The following is a 27,690-nucleotide window of genomic DNA, read 5'->3' as shown; positions in this document are numbered from 1 at the left end:
TCAGTGCGACTTATGTATGTTTTTTTTTAACAAATTATGCATTTTTGGCCATGTGCGACTTATACTCCAGTGCGACTTATGTATGTTTTTTTTCTACCAAATTATGCATTTTTGGCCTTGTGCGACTTATACTCCGGTGTGACTTATGTATGTTTTTTCTACCTAATTATGCATTTTGTCGACTTATTGTCCAGAAAATACGGTAATCACTCATTGCACGGTACTTGTCAAGTAACTTGTGCACTCCGGTTGCCTGGGTAACTGTCCCATACATTTGCCATGACTCCCATCTGTCCAGTAAGAGCCTGCGTGCCATTTGTGCCATCATTCTGCAGTTCAACTTCTTCACACCGCTCAAATCCAAATGACAAAAATGGATGTGGGCTTGGCAGTGTCAACAAGGCTGCAGTGAAACGGTCCCCCTGTTATGCAAAATTGACTTTTTAATGATGTTCTAAAAGTAAAGAGTCCCTAGTCTGTTCATAAGCACCAAACATGAACACAAATGCATCATTTCCCTCAATTTGTTGCTCCACTTTTGAGGAGAGGCCCTTAAACAGTTGATTGTGACGTTGTGGCCTCTGACCCTCCAGCAGCTAGATGAGACCGTCATGGTCATGCACCCAAAAAGGCTTTTCTACACGTCTTAAAATGTTGCGTTGGTGCAGAGATACAGCGTACAAGCGGATAAAGCGTATAATAGAGCTTCTAGAAACCACGCACTGTTGGAGACGTAAACAAACAAACCTCATTCACACATAAAACGCCATGTTGCCAGTCGGGTTTATGCTAAAGTCCAGCATGGAGGCGACATTTTGGGCAACATACTTCCAAAACACTACTGTGGGACCTTTGAAACTTATTGTTTTTTGTTATTGATTGGTTGTTTTGTTATCGGAAACATCATGTTTGTCGAGAAGCAGAATGACACCTCAAGGTCAACTACAAATATTGCTATTCCTCCAAATACACACGCCATCTTGCACTAGCAAAGCATTATAGCAGCAATAGCTACATATGATCTCAGGGAAGAAGTACATTTGAAACACTTGAACCAGTCATGATGTGCTATATATATCACTATATTGACACTTACTATGGGACCCATTATGGCATAAAAATAAAATAAAATAAAATAAAATAAAATAAAATAAAATAAAATAAAATAAAATAAAATAAAATAAAATAAAATAAAATAAAATAAAATAAAATAAAATAAAATAAAATAAAATAAAATAAAATAAAATAAAATAAAATAAAATAAAATAAAATAAAATAAAATAAAATAAAATAAAATAAAAATTTATTTAAAACATTTTACAAATTTAAAAAAATATATAAAATTTAAAAAATATAAAATTTTTAAATGAAACTATATTAGGAAAGCAGGAAGTGATCAAATGTAACAGTTACTGATTGTAAAAGTACCAGATAGAGGGGTAGGATTTAATAAGCTTTGCTTCTTCCTACTCCTTTCGGACATGTGGAACTGGGAACTGATCTTGAACTGGTCTTGAACCAGTCATGATGTGCTATATATATCACTATATTGACACTTACTATGGTACCTATTATGTCATTGGATGCTCATATCACCTCGTACTTCGGTACGTTACAAAAATAAAATAAAATAAAATAAAATAAAAATTGTATTATTTTTTTTATTAAAATATTTAACATATTTTAAAAAATTAAAAAATTTTTAAAAATTTTAAAAAAATAAAAAATTTCAATGAAACTATATTAGGAAAGCAGGAAGTGAACAAATGTAACAGTTACTGATTGTAAAAGTACCAGATGGAGGGGTAGGATTTAATAAGCTTTGCTTCTTCCTACTCCTTTTGGACATGTAGAACTGTGAACTGATTATGTGATGCATTCAATTGCAATATGATGCATGTTCAAATGAAATAAAAACCATAACCAACAGCAGAAACAAAGGAAGTCCACTCACCAGGCCGTCACAGTTGCTGATGGCCACAGTGGCTCCAGGCGTGTCAGTGATGTCGCCCACGTACAAGCATTCATCTTGCAGTGTTTCAAAGTGGCGGGCGTTATCGTCGTCGTCACGCCACTCGATCTTGGCTCCGGGGGCCACCAGTCTGGCGTTGTGGCGCAGACGCAGGTGGAATTCCCGGCCGAAGACGGTGACATTGTAGTAGAGCCTTTCCCGCCGCTTGTCGTCGTCGTCGTTGTCGTCGTCGTCTCCTCTCGGTTCTTCCCACTCTTCATTGCCTTTTCCTACCTCCCTCTTCTGGCGCCTACGGGGCTGCCCTCCTGTCATACGGCCTGCCGAGACGGCGTGCGACAGGAAGCGGCCCTCTGCATCCACACTCACGGGCCTCACCAGTCCATACTCCCCCAGAACGTGCTGCAGGGAGTCTGCGGGTAGAAACGAGACAGGTTCATCAGGAAAAGTGAAGGATAATGGGAATGGGAGGAAAAATGTTCGGAAAAATAAAAATAAGCATGCCAAGGAATGTGTTCCTCCTTCCTCAGGAAGTGTCACGTGGTGAAAAATAATAAACAAACGGAATAAAAGAAACCGCACCCCACCCATGAACCCTGAGACGACGACCCCTTCAGGGAACCGGGCTCCATGTTAGGAAACGGGAGCCTCAGCAGACACCTTCTGCGCCCTTCCACCATCAACAGGGATGCCGGTGCTCGATCGAGGTGCTAACTGCGGCTCTCTCACTCTTTTTTTTTTATTTTTTTTTATTTTTTTATTTTTCTCCTCGCTGTCAGGCTGCTTGAGCTGAGAAAATATCTTCTAAAAGCTTCACAGACAGGAAATAAAACAGAAATAAAGCAAAATCTGTACCTTACTGCTTACTCTTAGGGTACACATATTGGAATGGGGGGGGGGGTAATATATGAAACATTACAGTGCATTTCTTACATCAATCAAAATATCAAAATCAACATCAACATTTGTACTCAACTATCTGATCCCAAGCCCAAAAGGAGTAGGCAGAAGCAAAAGCTTATAAATGCCTATTGTAATATTATTATTGTTATTATCATTATTATCATTATTGTTATAATCTTTATCATTATTACCATTATATTATTATTATTATTATCACCAATTAATGAATGAATATGACCATTTTCATCATTATAGGGGTCATCACGTGACAGTGACATGCAAGTTTTGGGGGATGCCTGACACACATATAGCATCATTTTAAGTTGACCTGTCAATCATCATTATGAATTATTTATAAAAAAAGTTTGCAGGGTAACAATAACAATAACAATAACAATATTAATATTTTAACTCTGGTGTTAAACAATAATTTGATAATAGTGACATTAGTGACTCTTCCCACCTGGGAAGAAAAAAGGGGGAGGGGGCACCCACACACCCGACACCCCTCCCTTGCAACCGGGACCTCGGGAAAGTCTCCGCAAGCAGGACAGAAGTTGTTTGCACAAACATAGCATGCCGCAAAAATCACACAAGCTTCCCCCACTTTGGAGCGGAGTTCCCCGGGCGTGCTGACAAGAGACGAGCCGATAGGACGGAGAACAGATGAACAACATAAACACCGGCCACGCTCCACCACCACGCCGCTGCATGCCTCACCGCTGCTACTACGGTACGTACCGACGCTACTGGCGATGTAAAGGCCGCTGGTGTGCAGCAGAAAGGCCGGTAGAATGATTAGGACAGTAAATCCACGCGAGAGACCCATGGCAGCTCCGAACTGCGCAGGTGAGAGAGTGGGACTCCGGGCTCCAGTGTGGTGAAGTTCCCCCCCGGCCTGGCACACGAACAGCCACGCCACGACAGCAGCCCGCAACAAGACTGCCAAGTGCACCGGGAGAGAGGAGCTCTCCTCCCGTCTCTCTCTTTCTCTCTCTCTCTTTCTCTCCTCCTCCTCTCTGTGGAAGTCTCTCTCTCTCTCGCTCTCGCTCTCTTCCACTCCCACAACCCCCCCCCCCCCCATCCACTCCACATACACATATACAGGTGTGTTGGCCCAAAGACACTTAAGCTACTTTGTTGCATATCAAATCATGCGTGTTTTTCAATCGTTACTTTTGTTTCCACTCGTCCCACCCAAAAATGCTGCAAAGTGTGGAAACTTTCAACATCCTGTGTGAAAGAGGTCAACAGCGCCCCGTGTGGCTGACTGAAGTACTGCGTCCATTTTCAATGGCTTCCAAGGGTCCAATTAAAGCAGGTGTGTCCAAACCATTAACACCGAGGGGGAGGGGGGGCACTTGGAGAAATAATAATAATAATAATAATAATAATAATAATAATAATAATAATAATAATAATAATAATAATAATAATAATAATAATAATAATGACAATGACAATGACAATGACAATGACAATGACAAAAAATAAAAATAAAAATAAAAATAAAAATAAAAATAAAAATAAAAATAAAAATAAAAATAAAAATAAAAATAAAAATAAAAATAAAAATAAAAATAAAAATAAAAATAAAAATAAAAATAAAAATAAAAATAAAAATAAAAGGTCTGCATCTGATTTTTGTATCTGTTACAAAGTATGAACATTTACTTGTTTTCCCTGTTATTTTATTTCTAGAAATATTTCAGCTTTCTTCTAATACATATTTCTTGTAATTTTTTATATAAATATTTCTTGTAATAATATGTCCTTATTCTCATAATATTTTGACTTTATTACAGTAAAATTCAGACTCTTATACCCAACCTGCTTTTCAGAAAATAATAATAATTAAATTAAATTAAATTAAATTAAATTAAATTAAATTAAATTAAATTAAATTAAATTAAATTAAATTAAATTAAATTAAATTAAATTAAATTAAATTAAATTAAATTAAATTAAATTAAATTAAATTAAATTATTATTCTTTCTTTGTTTCTTACAATATTACAATATTATTTGTATGACACACTTTAGTCTTAGTTATTTCAACTTTATGGTATTTTTAGGGAGGGTAGGGATAGGGAGGATAACTATTAACAGTTATTTAACCTTTAACATGAACATGAATCAAACGTAATAATTTTTTCTGGGTACATGATACCATACAGCATCCATATCAAACTTGCGGGGGGCCGCACTAACATTAAACTTTCATATCAAGGCGGGGGCCTCAAACTAGTGTCCTGCGGACCACATTTGGCCCGCGGGCCGCGTGTTTGAGACCACTGGTTTTAAAGAGTAAAACACAAGAAGTAAAGTAATAAGAGTTGAAATGTCCTAACAAGCATGAAAAAAATACTATCTAAGCTAACAAACGTACACATAAAAACCGGGTGCAGAGAGGTCGTATTTTAGCAAGCACACCTGGAAGATGAAACACTCGGACGGACCGACAACACCCCACACACACACACACACACACACACACACACACACACACACCTCTAAAAGAAAGGCCGGCCATCTTTGTCCCCGCCCTCACGGCTCAAGAAAATGTCACAATGTTCTCAGTCGATACACCCTGCGTGCCTATGTGGCCCTCCTCCATCTTTCTACCACTCCTGGTCGCTAAGCTGTTGCCATGGCGATACCAAGCCCTGCACCTTGAAAAGTGCACTTTGAAGAAGCAAGGGAGAGACAAACAATAATACCCCGTTTCCCCAGACAAACAAACACACACATGGACGTGTGTGTGTTTGTGTGTGTTTGTGGAGGTTATTATAGCCGTGTTTGGCAGGGCGGGGGGGGGGGGGGGGGTGCGCGTGCTTGCATATTTTTCTGAGAGGTGGGTGTTCCGATGTCCGCTGTCTGAGCATGTGCAAACAGATTGTGAGCGAGGAAACACAGCGAGACGGATGAGATGTGTAGCGTCTTGCGTCTTTAAGCATTGCGTCTTTAAGCTATACTTTGCTGTACTCATTAAATCCTCAATTGGATCATGCTGCATTCGTCCAGGGCTATACCAAGCGAGCATATGCCATAGTGTGTCCTGCAGAGCGACCATGGCTCGTCTCCAATGATTCCTGCCATCCTAGCAAGGTCAAGCAGCAGGCCACCATGTGTCTGCATGCATTAGCATGCCTTATCGCCGCAAAGGCAGGTGTTGCCGGTGTCTTCGGGAGGTTGCATGACGAGGCATCACGGCCCAAATGGCGGCACATCAGATAAACGTTGCGTAACTTTGTGAGGATGTCTCGTAAAAGCCGGGTTCAATTCCACTCTCGGTCATCTCTGTGTGGAGTTTGCATGTTCTCACCCCCTGCGACCCTTGTGAGAATAAGCAGTAGATAATGAATGAATGAGTTCTCCTCCTATTTTGTGTGGAAGTGGTAACTTTTTGGCTTCTTATTTTGTCTTTCCCCACCCTCGGCCATCTCTGTGTGGAGTTTGCATGTTCTCCCCGTGCATGCGTGGGTTTTCTCTGGGTACTCCGGTTTCCTCCCACATTCCAAAAACATGCTAGGTTAATTAGCAACTCCAAATTGTCCATAGGTATGAATGTGAGTGTGAATGGTTGTTTGTCTATATGTGCCCTGTGATTGGCTGGCCACCAGTCCAGGGTGTACCCCGCCTCTCGCCCGAAGACAGCTGGGATAGGCTCCAGCACCCCCCACAACCCTTGTGAGGATAAGCGGTAGAAAATGAATGAATGAGTTCTCCTCCTATTTTGTGTGGAAGTGGTAACTTTTTGTCTTCTTATTTTGTCTTTCCCCACCCTCGGCCATCTCTGTGTGGAGTTTGCATGTTCTCCCCGTGCATGCGTGGGTTTTTTCCGGGTACTCCGGTTTCCTCCCACATTCCAAAAACATGCTAGGTTAATTAACGACTCCAAATTGTCCATAGGTATGAATGTGAGTGTGAATGGTTGTTTGTCTATATGTGCCCTGTGATTGGCTGGCCACCAATCCAGGGTTTACCCCGCCTCTCGCCCGAAGACAGCTGGGATAGGCTCCAGCACTCCCTGCGACCCTCGTGAGGATAAGCGGTAGAAAATGAATGAATGAGTTCTCCTCCTATTTTGTGTGGAAGTGGTAACTTTTTGGATTATTATTTTGTCTTTCCCCACCCTTGGACCTCGCCTCTCGCCTGAAGACAGCTGGGATAGGCTCCAGCACTCCCCAAAACCCTTGTGAGGATAAACGGTAGAAAATGAATGAATGAATGAATGAGTTCTCCTCCTATTTTGTGTGGAAGTGGTAACTTTTTGAATGATGTTTTGTTGTTGTGCAAATTTGGAGCCAGAGCAGGAGGGGATAGAAAAGAAAAAAAAAAAAACACAGTGTGGAGTGCGGGGACAAGAGATAGTGTAAATCCTGTGTCCATTATTGTAGTCCAGAGTTCTACACCAACAAGCTGTAACTGCTTGGCTATCAATTAGCTGCCCTGACGGTCCAAACAGATGAAAAAGGGGCATAAGGGGAAGTAGGCCACAGGCACCCACTGAGCTCTTAGATAACATACTGTATATGTGTGTATATGTGTGTGTATATGTGTGTATATGTGTGTGTACCTTTCTTTATGTGTGCGCATTTCACCGGTTAAGTAAACACCCGAGGGTGGTCTCGAAGTGCACGGCGGCATATTGGCATCGCCAGGCAATAAGTAAAGGTACTATTGACCTGTGGGGTCAAACTCCACCGGATTTCATAGTTCTTCACTCCATTAAAAGTATTGATAAAATCATGCAGTAAATCCGACTGTGAAGGAATAATATCAGAAAGAATCACATGAGTTATGAGAGCATGTGTTGTATGAATGTTGGTATATTCATTATATTCATCTCCCTGTTCTAAGTGTGTGTTGGTATGAAGCAAAATGGCTGCATATGCATTCTATGGGATGTATTGCTTTTTTCATCAGAAATCAATTTCTCATCCAGATCCTTTTAGCTATTGTTTGTGTCGGTCAGTACGTGATGAGAATGCAGGCTAGCATTTTTTTTGGTTTGAATATGAAATATTTATCAGATTTTTCATACCTGCACCTGGGAATTTAAGTGTGTTGATTCGGAGAAATGTCAAAAATGTCTGGTTTTATGAATGATATCATGAAGGAGTTAATGAGGAGTTAATTATTGAGTGCATGTTTTACTTTCCATCAAGGACATTTGATCTGTTTGATATCTTGTGTGCCGTTTTTTCATTTGACGCTTTGGACAAGTCGTGGCAAACCTTAAGTGGCCTGTTTCTTGTCACATCGGCATCACAGTCAGGGTCTGAATCTCTGTTAGAACAGCTCTGCATGGAGTTTGCATGTCCTTGCTATGTTTGCGTGAGTTTTCTATGTTACATCCAGCTTCCTCCCATGCCCATAAGCATGCTAATGGAGACCGGAAACCATTGGACTCAAGCTGACAGATAGAGAGGTGTAGGAAGATGACTAGAAACACTTTCAGTCATTCATTTCATTCATCGTGGGGGGTGCTGGAGCCTATCCCAGCTGTCTTCGGGCAAGAGGCGGGGTCCAAGGGTGGGGAAAGACAAATTAAGAAGCCAAAAAGTTACCACTTCCACACAAAGTAGGAGGAGAACTCATTCATTTTCTAACGATTATCCTCACGAGAGTCGCAGGGGGTGCTGGAGCCTATCCCAGCTGTCTTCAAGCGAAAGGCGGGGTACACCTGGACTGGTTGCCAGCCAGCCAATCACAGGGCACATATAGACAAACAACCATTCACACTCACATTCATACCTATGGACAATTTGGAGTCGCTAATTAACCTAGCATGTTTTTTTTGGAAAACCAGAGTACCCAGAGAAAACGCAAACATGCACGGGGAGAACATGCAAACTCCACACAGAGATGGCCGAGGGTGGGGAAAGACAAAATAAGAAGCCAAAAAGTTACCACTTCCACACACAGGAGGAGAACTCATTCATTCATTCATCAAATGGATGTAGGCTGGACAGGACAGAAAAAAGACTGTTCAAGTGTACATATAATAATACGTGGGCCTCATATTGACAACCCTCAATGACCCAATGCCCAGTGGAGTTTTCCAAGGTTTTCCAAGGCGGGTGTCTAAACCTAGACACAGAGACCCATACACCAACAGAGGGATTTCGGGACTTCACTGCATTTAACCCAACCACAGGAATACTCAAGGTCCTGAAAGTGTCGTCACAACACTATAATCTTCCGTGGAAAGGAATGTGTGTTTGTGTGCAAGAAAGGAAGCAAAAGGGGAAATTTAGGCTAAAAATGGGACGGCGTGTCGCTGGGTTGGAGTGTGCAACAAAGGCGTTGTGCTGCTTTACTATCTTTATCCATTGGCGCTTCATCGGGTATCATTATTCTCAGCGTTATTTGAGGCAAGGCTTTTAGCGAGTTAAGGGGCGTCTGGAAAACTGAAAAATCAAAAGCCAGTTTATTTTTTTTATTTTGTAAAAGGCAATGTTATGTTAAATGTTATCCTTCAAAAACATATGAGATATGAATATGAAAATATGGTAATGGTTTTATTTCATTAGAACATGCATCAGATTGCAATTGAATGCATCACATAATCAGTTCACAGTTCCACATGTCCAAAAGGAGTAGGAAGAAGCAAAGCTTATTAAATCCTACCCCTCCATCTGGTACTTTTACAATCAGTAACTGTTACATTTGTTCACTTCCTGCTTTCTTAATATAGTTTAATTGTTTTTTTTTTTAGTTATTTTTTTATTTTATTTTTGTCACATAATCAGTTCACAGTTCCACATGTCCAAAAGGAGTAGGAAGAAGCAAAGCTTATTAAATCCTACCCCTCCATCTGGTATTTTTACAATCAGTAACTGTTACATTTGTTCACTTCCTGCTTTCCTAATATGTTTAAGGTTTTTTTTATTATTTATTTTTAATTTGGTCACATAATCGGTTCACAGTTCCACATGTCCGAAAGGAGTAGGAAGAAGCAAAGCTTATTAAATCCTACCCCTCCATCTGGTACTTTTACAATCAGTAACTGTTACATTTGTTCACTTCCTGCTTTCCTAATATAGTTTTAAGTTTAAAATTTTTATTATATTTATATTTGTAATTACATCCTGACATGCTTATGAACTGATCCGACTGCAAAAAAAACGCTTCTTTATGATGAATGAAAAGGAATTAAATTAAAATAGGACATGTCCGTTTGCAAAGAAGTGAAAAAAAAAACATGAATATTTTCTGAATAAATCTATATTTGTCTTTGCATCATTCCAAGCGCTTAAAATTGGATTCATTTAACCGAGTGTAAAATGTGTCACTCTATTATTGCATTGATAATAAAACATGCTCACTCCTCTAATCCTAATTAAGCTCATGGCATGTTTTGATGGCACATCAAAATAGCAAAACGCTCGCACTGCTACATATTTCAAATACGGGAAGACATGAAAGACAACCAAAAATAGACAAAAGCCGAAAACAAATGAAGAAAAAGCTTTACCAAACAGTAATCCCAATCAAATTCGGAGTCAGGTAGAGTTAACGGGAAAGGGGGGGGGGGGGGGGGCTCAGGTTGAGTTGAGTTGACTGTCAAAAGGTTATACGTACAGTGAAACGGCTAATTTATGGTAACGTTCTAATCTGGCGATATAGTATCTCGTATGCTTCGAAACAGCACAAGACGAAAATGGCACAGGGAGGCTGACAACATGTGTGATGATGGAATTATGAGGCTGTTCAATCCAGACACTGAAGAGACGCAGAAGGAAGCCGGAAGACGGCAATGAATGACTTTTCTGGTAGGCTACTGTTATGCTAACCAGTCGTATTATTTGGAAAAATAAGCATTTATTTAATTAAGATAAGTTAAGTTTGGTATTTCGAGCCCATGAGCACATGCGCTTTAACTTTAAAATTAAAAATGACAAGATTTTTTTAGAGAGCGACAATGAAAGAGAGAGGCTGACAACATGTGTGATGATAATGATAAAGATAATGATAAAGATAATACATTAGCTTGTCTTTTTTCAATCTATATAAATCATTTCACAAGCATTAAGTTTCATTTTTCTACCATTACAGATAAAATTAACTACTAGTGGTTACTCGCGGTAATGTTAAGCATAGGCAAGTAGCATTGGTGTTCAATAAAAGTTGCGCTTTAATGTCTCGGGGTCTCAAGGCATTGCCTTTCCAAAAGTCTAGCGGTTGCGTAACCAATGAGCACATATGCTTTAACTTTAAAATAAAAAATGACAACATTTTTTTTAGAGAGCGACTATAAAAGAGAGAGGCTGACAACATGTGTGATGATAATGATAAAGATAATGATAAAGATAATACATTAGCTTGTCTTTTTTCAATCTATATAAATCATTTCACAAGCATTAAGTTTCAGTTTTCTACCATTACAGATAAAATTGTGGTTACTCGCGGTAATGTTAAGCATAGGCAAGTAGCATTGGTTTTCAATAAAAGTTGGATTTAGCGATGTAATACTAAGTTTTTTTCGGCTGGAATTCTGTGTGAAATGTCCAAGTCCCTGCTTTTCATCGGAGACAGCAAAGAAAACAACTGACACACACGCAGACATATTAGATATCACGGTCGTTTGCAGCAAAAACAAACAACTAAGCTACATATAGTCCTGGAAACCGCAGCGTCTATTCCAGTTTGGCTAGCGTCCCCTGTGTGTGTGTGTGTGCGTGTGTGTGTTCTACGATTCGTACGCCACAGCGTAGAAACATTTTATGCACCCCGACACAATTTAATTTAGTTTAATCACAGCCTTCCCACCGGGAACGCAACATATAATTAAACTTTATACAACTTCCCCTGCAGAAGAAGACTGTCTTTATACGGGCGCAGCACAGACACACAAAAGACGGCGCGCACAAAATAATCGGTGTTGCCGCATAATGAAACCATTATGTAACTTTTGATTTAAAATTCATCACCTAAAAATAAATACTGATAAATCCAGGGAAGTCGGCAGCGCATAATTGAAAGAGGAACATGAACTAACCATGTTAACGCACAATGCATCTTTTCTATTACCTGAGAGTGGATGGATTTCATTGATTAGATTTTTGGGTTATTTCTCCATAAGAATAAATGCTGTGTTTGCAATAACGTCGCGTATTAAATATGATATGAAGAAATTGGTTCTAGAGCGTTCTGAGCTAACATGGCGCTGTTTTTCTTCCAAGCTGGTGAGCATTACGTGATGCTTTATTGGGTTAGCGACGACGTAACGCGGTCATCTGTCGGTGCGCATGAGGCTTTGTCAAGTGGATTGGCGGTTCCGTGGAAAAAGAAGTGGGTGGGACTGTAAATGTCTCCGTTACCAATGAGCACATGCGCTTTAACTTTAAAATTAGAAATGACAAGATTTTTCACGAGCTGCACGGTGGACGAGTGGTTAGCGCGGAGACCTCGCAGCTAGGAGACCCGAGTTCAATCCCACCCTGGAGTTTCCATGTTCTCCCCGTGCATGCGTGGGTTTTCTCCGGGTACTCTGGTTTCCTCCCACATTCCAAAAACATGCTAGGTTAATTAGCGACTCCAAATTGTCCATAGGTATGAATGTGAGTGTGAATGGTTGTTTGTCTATATGTGCCCTGTGATTGGCTGGCGACCAGTCCAGGGTGTACCCCGCCTCTCGCCCAAAGACAGCTGGGATACGCTCCGGCACCCTTGCAACCCTTGTGAGGAAAAGGGGTAGAAAATGAATGAATGAGTTCTCCTATTTTGTGTGGAAGTGGTAACTTTTTGGCTTCTTATTTTGTCTTTCCCCACCCTCGGCCATCTCTGTGTGGAGTTTGCATGTTCTCCCCGTGCATGCGTGGGTTTTCTCCGGGTACTCCGGTTTCCTCCCACATTCCAAAAACACGCTAGGTTAATTAGCGACTCCAAATTGTCCATAGGTATGAATGTGAGTGTGAATGGTTGTTTGTCTATATGTGTCCTGTGATTGGCTGGCCACCAGTCCAGGGTGAACCCCGCCTCTCGTCCAAAGACAGCTGGGATAGGCTCCAGCACCCCACGCGACCCTCGTGAGGAAAGCCAAAAAGTTACCACTTCCACACAAAATAGGAGGAGAACTCATTCATTCATTCAATTTCTACCGCTTATCCTCATGAGGGTTGTGAGGGGTGCTGGAGCCTAACCCAGCTGTCTTCGGGCGAGAGGCGGGGTACACCCTGGACTGGTGGCCAGCCAATCACAGGGCACATATAGACAAACAACCATTCACACTCACATTCATACCTATGGACAATTTGGAGTCGCTAATTAACCTAGCATGTTTTTGGAATGTGGGAGGAAACCGGAGTACCCGGAGAAAACCCACAGGGTGGAATCGAACTCGGGTCTCCTAGCTGCGAGGTCTGCGCGCTAACCACTCGGCCGCCATGCAGTCCATTGTTATGATATAGTATATATTTTCAAAAGAAAATTCAGACAATAATATCATTATTAAACATTTCAAAATGCGCCCGCTAAATAAAAAGTCATATTTTTCCAATCGTCCCTTTTTAAAATTCATGTTAAAATTCCTTAAAATTGCTAACTAGCTAGCATCAACATAGGCAAGCATGTGAGTATTGACATGCGTATCCCATGCAGACATGTTCCCGCTACCTGGCGTATCTCGGGGAAAAGGCTAGAGGCTTTTGTTGCTACATCCGCCTCCGATGTGGAACAAAGGCCTGCTCCTCTGAGACCCCCCGCATCTCCCTCTCCTTGCCTCCCCTGACCCAGTTTACTTGATTGATTTCCACCCAGCAGGCTTGTATAACACTCAACAACCCGTACGTGAGGGTACAAGTACACGCCGGGATTTGTGTTCACGTTAAAACCAAAAGGAGTAAAAAAGTAACCGGCTCACTTCTCTTTGACTTTCTCCTTCAATGTCTCCTTACTGTGACCGGAATGTCACAACAGATGAACTTTAAAAGCGACCAATGCCGTACGATCGTGTTCAAAGGTGCTTTTCCTAGCGGGATACGAGAAATTCAACAGGTTTTTTTTTTTTGTGTTTTTTTTTAGGCAAGGCCATTACCTCAACCAAGTCCATCTGGGTCCCACATAGACCCACTATAACAGAGTGTACTGCCAGTACTGCTCCTCACACCCCCTCACACCCCCCTTCTCGTCCCTTTGGTCTTGCAAAGTCTGTGTCGCACACATCAGTCCAAGTACACGATTCCCTTTTTCGTCATTCGCTCTTATTAACTCCTCCATTCACACGCTTCATACATTCATTCATTTTCTACCGCTTTTCCTCATGAGGGTCGCGGGGATGCTGGAGCCTATCCCAGCTGACTTTGGGCAAGACTGGTGGCCAGCCAATCAAAGGACACATATAGACAAATCATTTCATTCATCGCGCGGGGTGCTGGAGCCTATCCCAGCTGTCTTCAGGCGAGAGGCGGGGTCCAAGGGTGGGGAAAGACAAAATAAGAAGCCAAAAAGTTACCACTTCCACACAAAATTGGAGGAGAACTCATTCATTCATTCATTTTCTACCGCTTATCCTCACGAGGGTTGCGAGGGATGCTGGAGCCTATCCCAGCTGTCTTCGGGCAAGATCGGGGTACACCCTGGACTGGTGGCCAGCCAATCACAGGGCACATATAGGCAAACAACCATTCACACTCACACAACTCACACAACCATTCATACTTATGGACAATTTGGAGTCGCTAATTAACCTAGCATGTTTTTGGAATGTGGGAGGAAACCGAAGTACCCGGAAAAAACCCACGCATCCACGGGGAGAACATGCAAACTCCACACAGAGATGGCCGAGGGTGGGGAAAGACAAAATAAGAAGCCAAAAAGTTACCACTTCCACACAAAATTGGAGGAGAACTCATTCATTCATTCATTTTCTACTGCTTATCCTCACGAGGGTAGTGCTGGAGCCTATCCCAGCTGTCTTCGGGCGAGAGGCGGGGTACACCCTGGACTGGTGGCCAGCCAATCACAGGGCACATATAGACAAACAACCATTCACACTCACATTCATACCTATGGACAATTTGGAGTCGCTAATTAACCTAGCATGTTTTTGGAATGTGGGAGGAAACCGGATTACCCGGAGAAAACCCACACATGCACGGGGAGAACATGCAAACTCCACACAGAGATGGCCGAGGGTGGAATTGAACTTGGGTCTCCTAGCTGTGAGGTCTGTGCGCTAACCACTCGTCCACCATGCAGCCGCTTTGTTATCTTTGTGTGGGTAAAACGATGTAATGTTCGTCCCTATTCAAGCATCTTTGTGGTTCGCCTGAGTATCATGCTATGGGACTTTTATCTGTGGCGACCTCAGCTCTAATCCGTCTTTTTCAATGACCGGCGTTCATGTTGTCAGTTGACTTGAAACCAGGGGGCACGGCCAGCAGCTATAAGATGGCGTGTGTGATGAATGTAGCCGTTGCCCTGGCGTTGAAAAGCCAGCCAGGGATCTCTACGACCTTCATCAATTGTGTTTGTGCTTCTGGTTTATCTGTTGACAGGATACAGTTAGAATATCATAACAACACGATAAGGGCAGCAGCTGGACAGAAAACAAGCAGAAGACGGGAAGATAGCACACTGAAGTAGATATTTATGAAAACGGAGTGACGAAGTGTGGTCACAGGGGGGGCGGCGGGGCGGCGGGGGGGCTTTTACGGGGCTGTGCAAAGCTCACACGATATCTATACACGATTATGCGCACGTGTGTGCTAGTTGCATAGCAAAAGGAAGGCTTGGCTGGCGGCCTGCGTTGGTTTAACTGAGATTTCTTCCTCCTGATCCAGTCACTCGCAGCCTGTGGTTTAGACACCGTTTGCATGCCCAGAAATCACTAATACTCACTAGAGACCCATGGAACCAAACGTCTTTGCTTCCAGTGATTGTTCAGCAAGAATAAGTTAGAATTATAATAATAATAATAATAATAATAATCATATTCTATTATATTGTCTTGTATTGACTGGCATCCGTAATTCGGCTTTTGTGTAGAAATCAACTTGAATGAATGAAGCGGGGCTGCACGGCGGTCGAGTGGTTAGCACGCAGACCTCACAGCTAGGAGACCAGGGTTCAATTCCACCCTCGGGCATCTCTGTGTGGAGTTTGCATGTTCTCCCCGTGCATGCGTGGGTTTTCTCCGGGTACTCCGGTTTCCTCCCACATTCCAAAAACATGCTAGGTTAATTAGCAACTCCAAATTGTCCATAGGTATGAATGTGAGTGTGAATGGTTGTTTGTCTATATGTGCCCTGTGATTGGCTGGCGACCAGTCCAGGGTGTACCCCGCCTCTCGCCCGAAGACAGCTGGGATAGGCTCCAGCACCCCCCGCGACCCTCGTGAGGAAAAAGCGGTAGAAAATGAATGAATGAATGAATGTCCTTATTATTTTGCAGTTCTCTAACTTTCCATTTGGTGGCGTGGACTACAGCCCAAGAACAAGAGAACAAGAGGCACCACGGGCTGACATTCTAAAAGATCAAGGAGCTCTCAAAGGTCAGCGTTGCCATATTCTCTCTCTCTGTGGTATTGACACTTGATATTTCTGTGATCTTTTGCGCTAATTAAAAAAAAACAAAAAAAAACGGAGGAAACAATTGGGGTGGTTTTGTGCTACGGCCGTGTTCACGTTGTCTTCTTGGATAACACTTGTTGGTGTCCAACATGGTGATGCTGCTGTCTTCTTTTATGTTATGTTGTATTATCATGCAAAAAGCACATTTGTTCAAAATCCTTGTGATGAATGCACATACGCTACGTGTGGCGTAAAGGTGATATAATATAATAAAAGGCGACTTTCTTAATCCCGCGTCTGATTCATACGGTCCCTTGTGAGCTTTTCTATTTGTCAGTATTCATTTGCCTTCGGCTTCATAATGTATGCCTTGTCAGCGTGTATAGGAGGCGACACCCATCACAGTCAATTTAAATGTTAATTTAAACAGCAGCCGCTAATATCGGCTTTATCAAATCGGAAATCTGCTCCGGTATTTGTTGGCAGACGCTAAAAGGCTGATAGCTGCAATATGTTTCCAATGGTTTTCCCGAGTATGCATAATCATTCCCAGTATGTTTACTGCCTCGCTTTGGAACGGGGAATATCCTGCGTTTGACCCGTAATTCATTCATGACGTGGATTTGGTCATCGGGCAGGAATGGAAACGTGCAAAAAGCAACATAAACAACATTTTATAGTGATGATGTCATCAAGAAGCACTAAACCAGACCACCTTAAGTTGTCGTCACATTTGGATAACGTCCTAAGTGGTGCAGTCAGGACATTTTTTTTTAAATGGAGCGATTAATTATAATCTGGAATTAATCTGTTTTAATCTCACCTAAAAAAAATTGCAGAGAAAATTAATCTGTTTTAATCTCACCTAAAAATTGCAGAGAACAGCCTTGACTTTGAGGTATTTTCATTATGGCTGCACGGTGGAAAAGTGGTTAGCGCGCAGACCACACAGCTAGAACACCAGGGTTCAATTCCACCCTCGTTTGCATGTTCTCCCCATGCATGCGGCATGGGTTTTCTCGGCGTACTCTGGTTTTAATGAAAGAATGAATGAGTTATCCTCCTATTTTGTGTGGAAGTGGTCACTTTTCGGCTTCTTATTTTGTCTTTCGCCACCCTCGGCCATCTCTGTGTGGAGTTTGCATGTTCTCCGGGTTTTCTCCGGGTACTCCGATTTCCTCCCACATTCCAAAAACACGCTAGGTTAATTGGCGACTCCAAATTGTCCATAGGTATGAATGTGAGTGTGAATGGTTGTTTGTCTATATGTGCCCTGTGATTGGCTGGCCAACAGTCCAGGGTGTACCCCGCCTCTAGCCCGAAGACAACCGGGATAGGCCCCAGCACCCCCGCGCGACCCTCATGAGGATAAGCGGTAGAAAATGAATGAATGAATGAGTTCTCCTCCTATTTTGTGTGGAAGTGGTAACTTTTTGGCTTCTTATTTTGTCTTTTCCCACCTTCGGCCATCTCTGTGTGGAGTTTGCATGTTCTCCCCGTGCATGCGTGGGTTTTTTCCGGGTACTCCAGTTTTTCCTCCGACATTCCAAAAACATGCTAGGTTAATTAGCGACTCCAAATTGTCCATAGGTATGAATGTGAGTGTGAATGGTTGTTTGTCTATATGTGCCCTGTGATTGGCTGGCCACCAGTCCAGAAAATAAAATCGGGTCCGTGTAAAGCGGACACTTTTCCGAGCGAAAAACCGGCATTGAACACTGAACTTGTTGCTTTTCCTTTGCTTCACATCATATGAAATAAATAAAATACACTTTCTGACTTGTTACATTTCTGAAGTAAGTGACCCGTCACTGAACACATTACACACACGGCTAATTTCAAACACGTTTGAGCAACAGCCAAGCTGCTGTCACACGGGAGGAAGACATGAATCAAGACTCAACTTGAGCTACGAACGCTACAGTGAAGCCAAGAGGGAGGATGAGTTTTAAAAATGGCCGAAGCAACGTGTCGCAATATATATATATATGTGAACGGCGGGTTCAGTCAGAGTACAAACAGCCTAGCAACAAAATGCGTCATGTTGCCCCTCCTCGTCTCGCCTCGCCGGCCACATGTTGCACTGTTTTCCTTCTGTCGGCAGCAATTCCCAAGCACTTCCCACACCTCGCTGGATCATACACAGTACAGGTTAGATGCTAAATCTCATTGCTTGTCTCCAAACTGAAGATACTAAGTACAAAGTTCATGTAAGTTCTACCCTTGCGCAATACCTCAACCTTCAACATTGCTGTTAGATAAAAACCAGAGTGGCTCACAACAGCAAAAAAACAAAAAAACTGTAAAAAAAAAAAAAAAAAAACGGGCTATAAAAGCCAGCCAATAGGAAGTGATCATGTTGTCACGTTGTGTAATTGCCATGTGTATTGGAACGGGTTCATACCCACGTGCCAATAATAATGTAGTTGCCTGTGGTTACCAGTGTGCTTGCGTGTGCGCGGTACGACCGTGTGTCAGACTTCCTGTATAGAATAAAACGGGCGGTATCTAATGAAGACAAACCAGGCCTGGATGTTTTGTAGAAAACGCTGCTCATTCCGCCACGCAATGCAATGCAGCTGTAAAAACATCGACTCAATCCCGATGCTCATTTGTCATCGTGCGATCGCTGCCTCATCGTAGAGACTCATGATATACACGCTGGACGCTGGACGCATAGCTGGAATTCATATTGTTGCATGCATGGCGGGGACGTCTGTGGTGCTGACAGTAACGAGTTAGTAGTGATGTCGCAAGAACTGTGAGTGGCTTACCACTTCCACACAAAATAGGAGGAGACCTCATTCATTCATCTTCGATCGCTTATCCTTACAAGGGTTGCGGGGGGTGCTGGAGTCTATCCCAGCTGTCTTCGGGCGAGAGGCGGAGTACACCCTGGACTGGTGGCCAGCCAATCACAGGGCACATATAGACAAACAACCATTCACACTCACATTCATACCTATGGACAATTTGGAGTCGCTAATTAACCTAGCATGTTGTCGGAATGTGGGAGGAAACCGGAGTATCCGGAAAAAAAACCCACGCATGCACTAGGAGAACATGGAAACTCCTTACAGAGAAGACCGAGGGTGGGGAAAGACAAAAAAAGAAGCCAAAAAGTTACCACTTCCACACAAAATACACCTCATTAATTCATTCATTTTCTACCGCTTATACTCACAAGGGTTGCGGGGGGTGCTAGAGTCTATCCCAGCTGTCTTTGGGCAAGAGGTGGGGTCGCCAATTAACCTAGCATGTTTTTGGAATGAATTAATGAGGTCTCCTCCTATTTTGTGTGGAAGTGGTAACTTTTTGGCTTCTTACTTTGTCTTTCCCCACCCTCGGCCATCTCTGTGTGGAGTTTGCATGTTCTCCCCGTGCATGCGTGGGTTTTCTCCGGGTACTCCGGTTTCCTCCCACATTCCAAAAACATGCTAGGTTAATTAGCGACTCCAAATTGTCCATAGGTATGAATGTGAGTGTGAATGGTTGTTTGTCTATATGTGCCCTGTGATTGGCTGGCCACCAGTCCAGGGTGTACCCCGCCTCTCACCCGAAGAAGACAGCTGGGATAGGCTCCAGCACCCCCGCAACCCTTGTGAGGATAAGCGGTAGAAAATGAATGAATGAACTAAATGAAAACTAAAAAAAAAATGGGCAAAACTGCAAAATTCGAAGTATAATCTGTTGAGGGACGACTGTATCTACAATAGTTTGATTTTGTACTTACAGGGATACTTCAGCTAAACGAACTTTTATCTGAATTGAGACTTTAATTACATGGTATTTGTATTTTATTAGACAAGTCTATGTGTTACGGAATTGGATTGTAACCTTGTCTTGATTCTTGATATCCTGTATCCTGAAATAGAAAAGACATTTAGGAGTTTATTATTCTCTCTGGAGAAATAAAATTTGCATCCACTGGCAGTGTTCAATTAAAGCCTTTACACACACACACACATGCACGCGCGCACACCCACAGGGCTGGGATTTAAAGGAACGTCACAATCCAATTGAAGCATGCAGCTTACATTCTGATCAACGGCAGCGTGTTCCGCATTGATCGCTCTACAAGTGCGGTTATGAAAGAATTTGGTCCGCACGGACGTCAAATACAGCGTGAGGATTGCCGTCATGCTACCTGGAGATAGCATCTCTGTCACATGACAAAAAAGAAAATCCCTGCCTGTCAGCTGTCCTGTAATGAATGCGGCTGCACACCTCTTGTATTTACCAAGCACAAGGCTTAAAGGTATGAACATCGTAAAACAGGGGTCTCAAACATGCGGCCGGCGAGCCAAATGTGGCCCGCAGGACACTAGTTTGAGGCCCCCACCTTGAGATGAAAGTTTAATGTTAGTGCCGCCCACGCAAGTTTGATATGGATGCTGTATGGTATCATGTACCCAGAAAAAATTATTACGTTTGATTCATGTTCATGTTAAAGGTTAAATAACTGTTAATAGTTATCCTCCCTGTCCGTGTGGAAGTGGTAAGTTTTTGGCTATTTAAGTTTAAAGGAAATAACTTGAAGGCTACCGTTTAGGTCGCTAGCTCTCTAGTTTGCGAGTTAGCATGTGTCTCAAGACCCTGCAGTTGTGCAATATGTTGTAAATAAAAAGAGTATAAATGTGACTATAGTCGTGCATGCACGGGGAGAACATGGAAAACTCCTTACAGAGATGGCTGAGGGTGGAATTGAACTCTGGTCTCCTAGCTCTGAGGTCTGCGTGCTAACCACACGACCGCCGTGCCGCCCGGAAAGACAAAATAAGAAGCCAAAAAGTTACCACTTCCACACAAAATAGGAGGAGAACTCATTGATTCATTTATTTTCTACCACTTATCCTCAAGAGGGTCGCGGGGGTGCTGGAGCCTATCCCAGCTGTCTTCGGGCGAGAGGCGGGGTACACCCTGGACTGGTGGCCAGCCAATCACAGGGCACATATAGACAAACAACCATTCACACTCACATTCATACCTATGGACAATTTGGAGTCGCCAGTTAACCTAGCATGTTTTTTTGGAATGTGGGAGGAAACCGGAGTGCCCGGAGAAAACCCACGCATGCACGGGGAGAACATGCAAACTCCACACAGAGATGGCTGAGGGTGGAATTGAACCCTGGTCTCCTAGCTCTGAGGTCTGCGCGCTAACCACGAAGCCAAAAAGTTACCACTTCCACACAAAAAAGGAGGAGAACTCATTCATTCATTTTCTACCACTTATTCTCACGAGGGTTGCTGGGGGTGCTGGAACCTATCCCAGCTGTCTTTGGATGAGAAACCGGCGTGCCCGGAGAAAACCAACGCATGCACGGGGAGAACATGCAAACTCCACACAGAGATGGCCGAGAGTGGAGAAAGACAAAATAAGAAGCCAAAAATTTACCACTTCCACACAAAATAGGAGGAGAACTCATTCATTCATTCATTGCCAATTAACCTAGCATGTTTTTGGAATGGAGGAAACGGAAGAAACCGGAGTACCCGGAGAAAAATCCATACAGAGATGACCGAGGGTGGAATTGAACTCCTAGCTGTGAGGTCTGCGTGCTAACCACTCGACCGCCGTGCAGCCCAGAAAATGTATTTAGTAAAAAAATAAAAAGATACGTATGACCTCACCATCCATCCTTGTCTCCTTTCAATTATTCATCTGCATCTCTTAATTAGATGGCAGAATGAACCACATGTCTTCCCAGTCCATCACAAGGCATCTCATGCGTGACCGAGGGATCAGCGTGGTGTGTCTGGAGCTCTCCTTGCTCTCCCTGCCATGTGATTGGTTACCTCCGAGAAGGAGATGGGAGGACGGGGAAAAAAAAAAAAAAAAAGGTGGTTAGATAAGTGCCCGACCTAAAGTTATGTAACACTCATCGATTGAGAACATACAACAAAAGCCACTTACCCTGCCCCTGAAGTTTGTGTTCTCTCGCCTTGCTGCGCCCCCGCCCCCGTCCCCGTCTGGGGAACCCCAGCACCTCTCCTCATACAGCTCAAAAAGTGATAAAAGATATTTAGCATTTCATAAAAAGCAGAATGGAAAACAAAATATTAACATTGGCTTACATTCATTAGGTCTCAATCCAAAAAACATCGAACACTTGACACTCAAGGAGCTCATCCAAGAAGCTCCTCCAGAGCAAAAAAAAACTGCTGGCTTTACCACAACTGGAAAATTGGGACAATCCACAAGGAGACTGACCAGAAACCTGACACAGAATGGGAAAAAAATGTAGCTTACATCCCAATCGAGGAATGCCATGATTATATATACTGAGGTCATCGTTGAGGAAACTGATGTTGAAGATGTCCTCAGTTTGTCTCACTGTGGGAAAGGAGGGACTCTTTTCAGCTGGACATGATGTTGTTGGAGAGCGTTGGGTTTGTGATAACTTCTACAAAGTTAAGAACTTCCACTGAGACACAAGGCCAAGCAAAGCTGGGATATTGGAATGTCATTCCACTGTTCGTGGAAAAGGATCAAATGTTCTGCATGACCTCGCTTGCCTGTTTGGTCCGAGGCTGGACCAAAGATTGTTTGGCCGCCAGTATGTGGAATCAAACTATGTAACTACCATATTGACAGTTGCTATAGTACTCATTATGTCATTGTAGGGTCATATCACCTCATACTTCGGTACAGAACAATTTTAATTTTAATTTTAATTTTAATTTTAATTTTAATTTTAACTTTAACTTTAACTTTAACTTTAACTTTAACTTTAACTTTAGAATTTTAATTTTAATTTTAATTTTAATTTTAATTTTAATTTTAATTTTAATTTTAATTTTAATTTTAATTTTAATTTTAATTTTAATTTTAATTTTAACAAAAAACTTCAATTATATTAGGAAAGCAGGAAGTGAACAAATGTAACAGTTACTGATTGTAAAAGTACCAGATGGAGGGGTAGGATTTAATTTTAACTTTAACTTTAACTTTTTAATTTTAATTTTAATTTTAATTTTAATTTTAATTTTAATTTTAATTTTAATTTTAATTTTAATTTTAATTTTAATTTTAATTTTAATTTTAATTTTAATTTTAATTTTAATTTTAATTTTAATTTTAATTTTAATTTTAATTTTAAACTTCAATTATATTAGGAAAGCAGGAAGTGAACAAATGTAACAGTTACTGATTGTAAAAGTACCAGATGGAGGGGTAGGATTTAATAAGCTTTGCTTCTTCCTACTCCTTTTGGTCATGTGGAACTGTGAACTGATTATGTGATGCATTCAATTGTAATCTGATGCATGTTCAAATGAAATAAAACCATTACCATTACCAAAGATGATGGCCATGGTCGCCATGGTAAAATAAAACAGGCGCCACCAAAATGTTTAAGAGGCAAAGCTAATTCAATCTACAATCCACAGCACAGATATCTGGCTAGTTGTGTCTGCCACTGGTGAGTAAGGGAAGATTTAGAACATTTAGTCACAAGCTGGAACATTTGCAACATCTGGACTGTGCTGCATTTAAGCACAGGGAGGGTGGGAAGGGGGGGTGCGGAGAGGCATGAATTTGTGGTAGAAGAAGTCTCTTTGGCTTCATGTTTGCTGTGAAATTGTCTCCTTTTTTTTTTTAACACCTTTCTCCCAGCACCGCCATTCACATGTTGACCTCGTTTTCAAACTACCGCCAAAGACGACACGACCCATAATAGATGGTGTCAGAAGACTTTGATATACGCCACTGCACAGCCTTAAAGGAAAACTGCACTTTTTTATTTTGCTCATTATCTAGCTATCATTTATTCATTCATTCATTCACACTCACATTCATACCTATGGAAAATTTGGAGTCACCAATTACCACTTCCACACAAAATAGGAGGAGAACTCATTCAATCATTCATTTTCCACTGCTTTTCCTCACGATGGTCGCGGGGGTGCTGGAGCCTATCCCAGCTGTCTTTGGGCAAGAGGCGGGGTACACCCTGGACTGGTGGCCAGCCAATCACAGGGCACATAGAGACAAACAACCATTCACACTCACATTCATACCTATGGACAATTTGGGGTCACTAATTAACCTAGCGTGTTTTTGGAATGTGGGAGGAAACCGGAGTACCCGGAGAAAAACCCACGCATGCACGGGGAGAACATGCAAACTCCACACAGAGATGGCCGAGGGTGGGAAAAAAGTTACCACTTCCACACAAAATAGGAGGAGAACTCATTCATTCATTCATTTTCTACCACTTATCGTAACGAGAGTCGCGGGGGGGGGGGGGGGGGGGCTGAAGCCTATCCCAGCTGTCTTCAGGCAAGAGGCGGGGTCACCCAGCCAATCACAGGGCACATATAGACAAACAACCATTCACACTCACATTCATACCTATGGACAATTTGGAGTCGCTAATTAACCTAGCATGTTTTTGGAATATGGAAGGTAACCGGAGTACCCGGAGAAAACCCACAGAGTGGAATCGAACTCGGGTCTCCTAGCTGCGAGGTCTGCGCGCTAACCACTCGACCATCATGCAGTCCATTGTTATGATATATTATATATTTTTTCCTGTGTTTAAATGTGAGTCCTGGACAAACGTATGTACTGATTCTACTTAAAACACATTTTAACCTAAACATCATACTCACTAAACCCACTCTGACTTTTATTGCACAGTCTTCCCTCCCTGCTTGTCAGTTGCATTAGCTCGCCTTTTTAAAAGCCAGTTTTATAGATTTCTATCCTTCCCTGGCCTTACCTTATATTACCTTACCTTACATTACCTTACCGCTGGTTTCCAACAAGGTTATAGAGAAACTGAAGAAAAGGCGCATGAATAGCATTCCCACTGGTGCACAGGGTTTGAGTGGTGCACACAAGTGGATCTTTTTTTTTTTATCGAATAACTGATACTGTAGTACCTAAGAAAGCCTAAATCTGTGGAAAATGATGCCTGGTGCCAAAGCGTATATCCTGTACATGTTCCTTGTCCACATGTCAGAGTCATGTGGTATGTAAGTAGAGCTGGATTAAAGAGAGCAGCAGTGGGTGCGATTCCCTCCTTTCATTAATAACAGTCTGTTATTATCAAAGCCACACTTGAGTGGGGAGGAGCGAGGAAGTACTTCCTGCGTCACTCATAAAAAAAAAACTTTAAGTGAGGGTTGAGAGGGTTTGGTGTAAAATTGAGTAAAATACAGTAGCTGGTTTCCACATATGGTGAATAATAAGTTGCACAAGGACAAAAATGCATAATTAGGTAGAAAAAAACATACATAAGTCGCACTGGATACGTATAAGTCGCATTTTTTTGCAGGTAATTTATTTTACAAACTACTTAAGTTGTCATGGAAGTGGTTACTATTAAAGTACTGTATTTTCTGGGCTATAAAAATTAAAAATTAAAAATTAAAAATTAAAAATTAAAAATTAAAAATTAAAAATTAAAAATTAAAAATTAAAAATTAAAAATTAAAAATTAAAAATTAAAAATTAAAAATTAAAAATTTAAAATTTAAAATTTAAAATTTAAAATTTAAAATTTAAAATTTAAAAATTAAAAATTAAAAATTAACAGACAATGAACAGGAAATAAAAATTAAAAATGAAAATAAACAAAAAATAAACATGAACAGAAAAGGTGTCCAGTTTTTTCATTTGTAAGTCACTCTGGAGTATAAGTCGCAGGAACAGCCAACCTATGAAGAAAATTGCGACTTATAGTCCGGAAAATACTGTAATATAAATATTTTATATTATCCCGGAACTGCGATGAGTACAATTGAGTTTGACATCCTGGTCCTATGGTGAGAAATTATTTCGGTTTTCATACGTTACACGTTGACAAAAACAAGTTACCACTACGTTGCTAAAAATCCTTTAAAACGTCACCAATGATGCTAAATTATGATTTTTTGCAAAATATTAAATATAGTATAAATATAATACAAATATTATTGCATATTGTGTGAAGTCTTTAGTGTCGTACCTCTGCGGAGGTTATCAGGACTTTGGTCTAATAACAACTCAGATCCTGTTCTCACACAGGCCTGAAGTTGCCTCCACTCCATCAAGTCAGTGTGTGGTTGCCCGGCAACGGAGGGGTCCGGTGTTCCAGAGCGGCACTGTTTGTTCCTGACGAATGATCTGCCAGAGACAGGGAAGATGGGCGGAGGTGAGGATGAGAGAGGGAAAGACACAAATTGGTAAATGGAAGACGCAGCCTCTGGGGGCCCTGAATCAATGCCCGAGCAAACAAGCTCTGTCTGTCTCTCTCAGACGCCATCTTTCTCTGTGTTGGTTCCTTCCTCGTATTCACTGTCGTGTGATGCCCTCTTTGACCCGCCTTCTCCGATACGGTCCATTTTGACGGCTTATCAAACACTGCCAGCTAATGAGCTGATTTTTTTTTCTTAATTTCTTCCATATTGTCTTATGTCTGTTTCACTTTTCTCTTCAATATTTCACCTCACACAATAAAATCATACCTAAGACACTTTTTTTTTCCCAGACACACACATTTAGAACAGAAACGAAACCAGATTTATTTCATTTCCATCACTGGTTTGGACACTTTTCCACAAAAGATAGCGTTTTAATGGAAGTAAAAGCCTATAAAACCAGTTTACAAGAGTTTACACTATGTTCTCATGCAATGTGTGTAATGCACAGAAGTTCTACTCTTCAGCAGCCAAGGTAAATCCAGTTTAGTCGGCAAGGCAGAATCACTACATATTTCTTTCAAGGATCATATGGAAAATATGAAGAGACACCAAAGGATAAGTAAGGACCCTTCAATATTAGCGGAATGCTAAGAATCAGACACACGAATGATAAGAATGGTGCTCAATGTGTCAGCGATTCAATAGCATCACTAGAAATGTACTTTAGCGACTATGGATAAGAATTATCATCATCTTCTATACCGTCCATCCTGATCAGGGTCACAGGAATGGAATGGTTCTTGTTGGGAACCGGTTCCCGGTGTTTCAATTCCTTGGAACCATTTGCTGATTTTCGGTCCAGCGGGTGAAAAACATGCACGTAAGTAAAAGTAAGTGCAAAGTGGATCGTGGAAATATCGCGGTTCCATTGTCGCTCCCCCACTATATCACAGGTTTTCAGTGATTAATTAATAACTGAATGATGACTGTTTGGTGGTAGACAGTCTATGACAGACTATGGTCTCTTATTACTCAAAACATATTGACATAAAAGTGATATGTCTACAGATGGTCACTAGGTGGCAGTAAGGACACAGCATGTTGGAAGGAAGGAAGGAAGGAAGGAAGGAAGGAAGGAAGGAAGGAAGGAAGGAAGGAAGGAAGGAAG

The 27,690-nt window shown here is 41.7% G+C and overlaps 1 protein-coding gene and 1 long non-coding RNA gene across 5 annotated transcripts in view; both read right to left on the bottom strand.

The window, feature by feature from the left end:
* Window positions 1–22,255, bottom strand: part of adamts2a (ADAM metallopeptidase with thrombospondin type 1 motif, 2a) — a 130,903-nt gene extending 108,648 nt beyond the window's left edge. The window contains exons 1-2 of one of the 3 annotated variants that reach the window (XM_058063076.1): window positions 22,026–22,255; window positions 1,955–2,382 (exon numbers count right to left, since the gene is read on the bottom strand). In XM_058063076.1, the coding sequence (XP_057919059.1) occupies window positions 1,955–2,382; window positions 22,026–22,032 (435 nt within the window). In that variant the 5' untranslated portion in view covers window positions 22,033–22,255. Of the gene's footprint in view, window positions 1–1,954; window positions 2,383–3,613; window positions 3,856–22,025 lie in introns of those variants that run through there. The other 2 variants (XM_058063074.1, XM_058063075.1) reach the window with 2 other exon arrangements.
* Window positions 22,256–22,383: 128 nt separating this feature from the next.
* LOC131110439 (uncharacterized) overlaps window positions 22,384–27,690 on the bottom strand; it is a 28,590-nt gene continuing 23,283 nt past the window's right edge. The window contains exons 2-3 of one of the 2 annotated variants that reach the window (XR_009120889.1): window positions 26,348–26,505; window positions 22,384–22,612 (exon numbers count right to left, since the gene is read on the bottom strand). This is a non-coding gene — a long non-coding RNA (uncharacterized LOC131110439). Of the gene's footprint in view, window positions 22,613–25,960; window positions 26,058–26,347; window positions 26,506–27,690 lie in introns of those variants that run through there. The other variant, XR_009120890.1, reaches the window with a different exon arrangement.

This window comes from Doryrhamphus excisus, chromosome 23 (assembly GCF_030265055.1).
Source record: "Doryrhamphus excisus isolate RoL2022-K1 chromosome 23, RoL_Dexc_1.0, whole genome shotgun sequence".
NCBI lineage: Eukaryota > Metazoa > Chordata > Actinopteri > Syngnathiformes > Syngnathidae > Doryrhamphus > Doryrhamphus excisus.
This window is presented reverse-complemented; position numbering and strand designations above follow the sequence as displayed.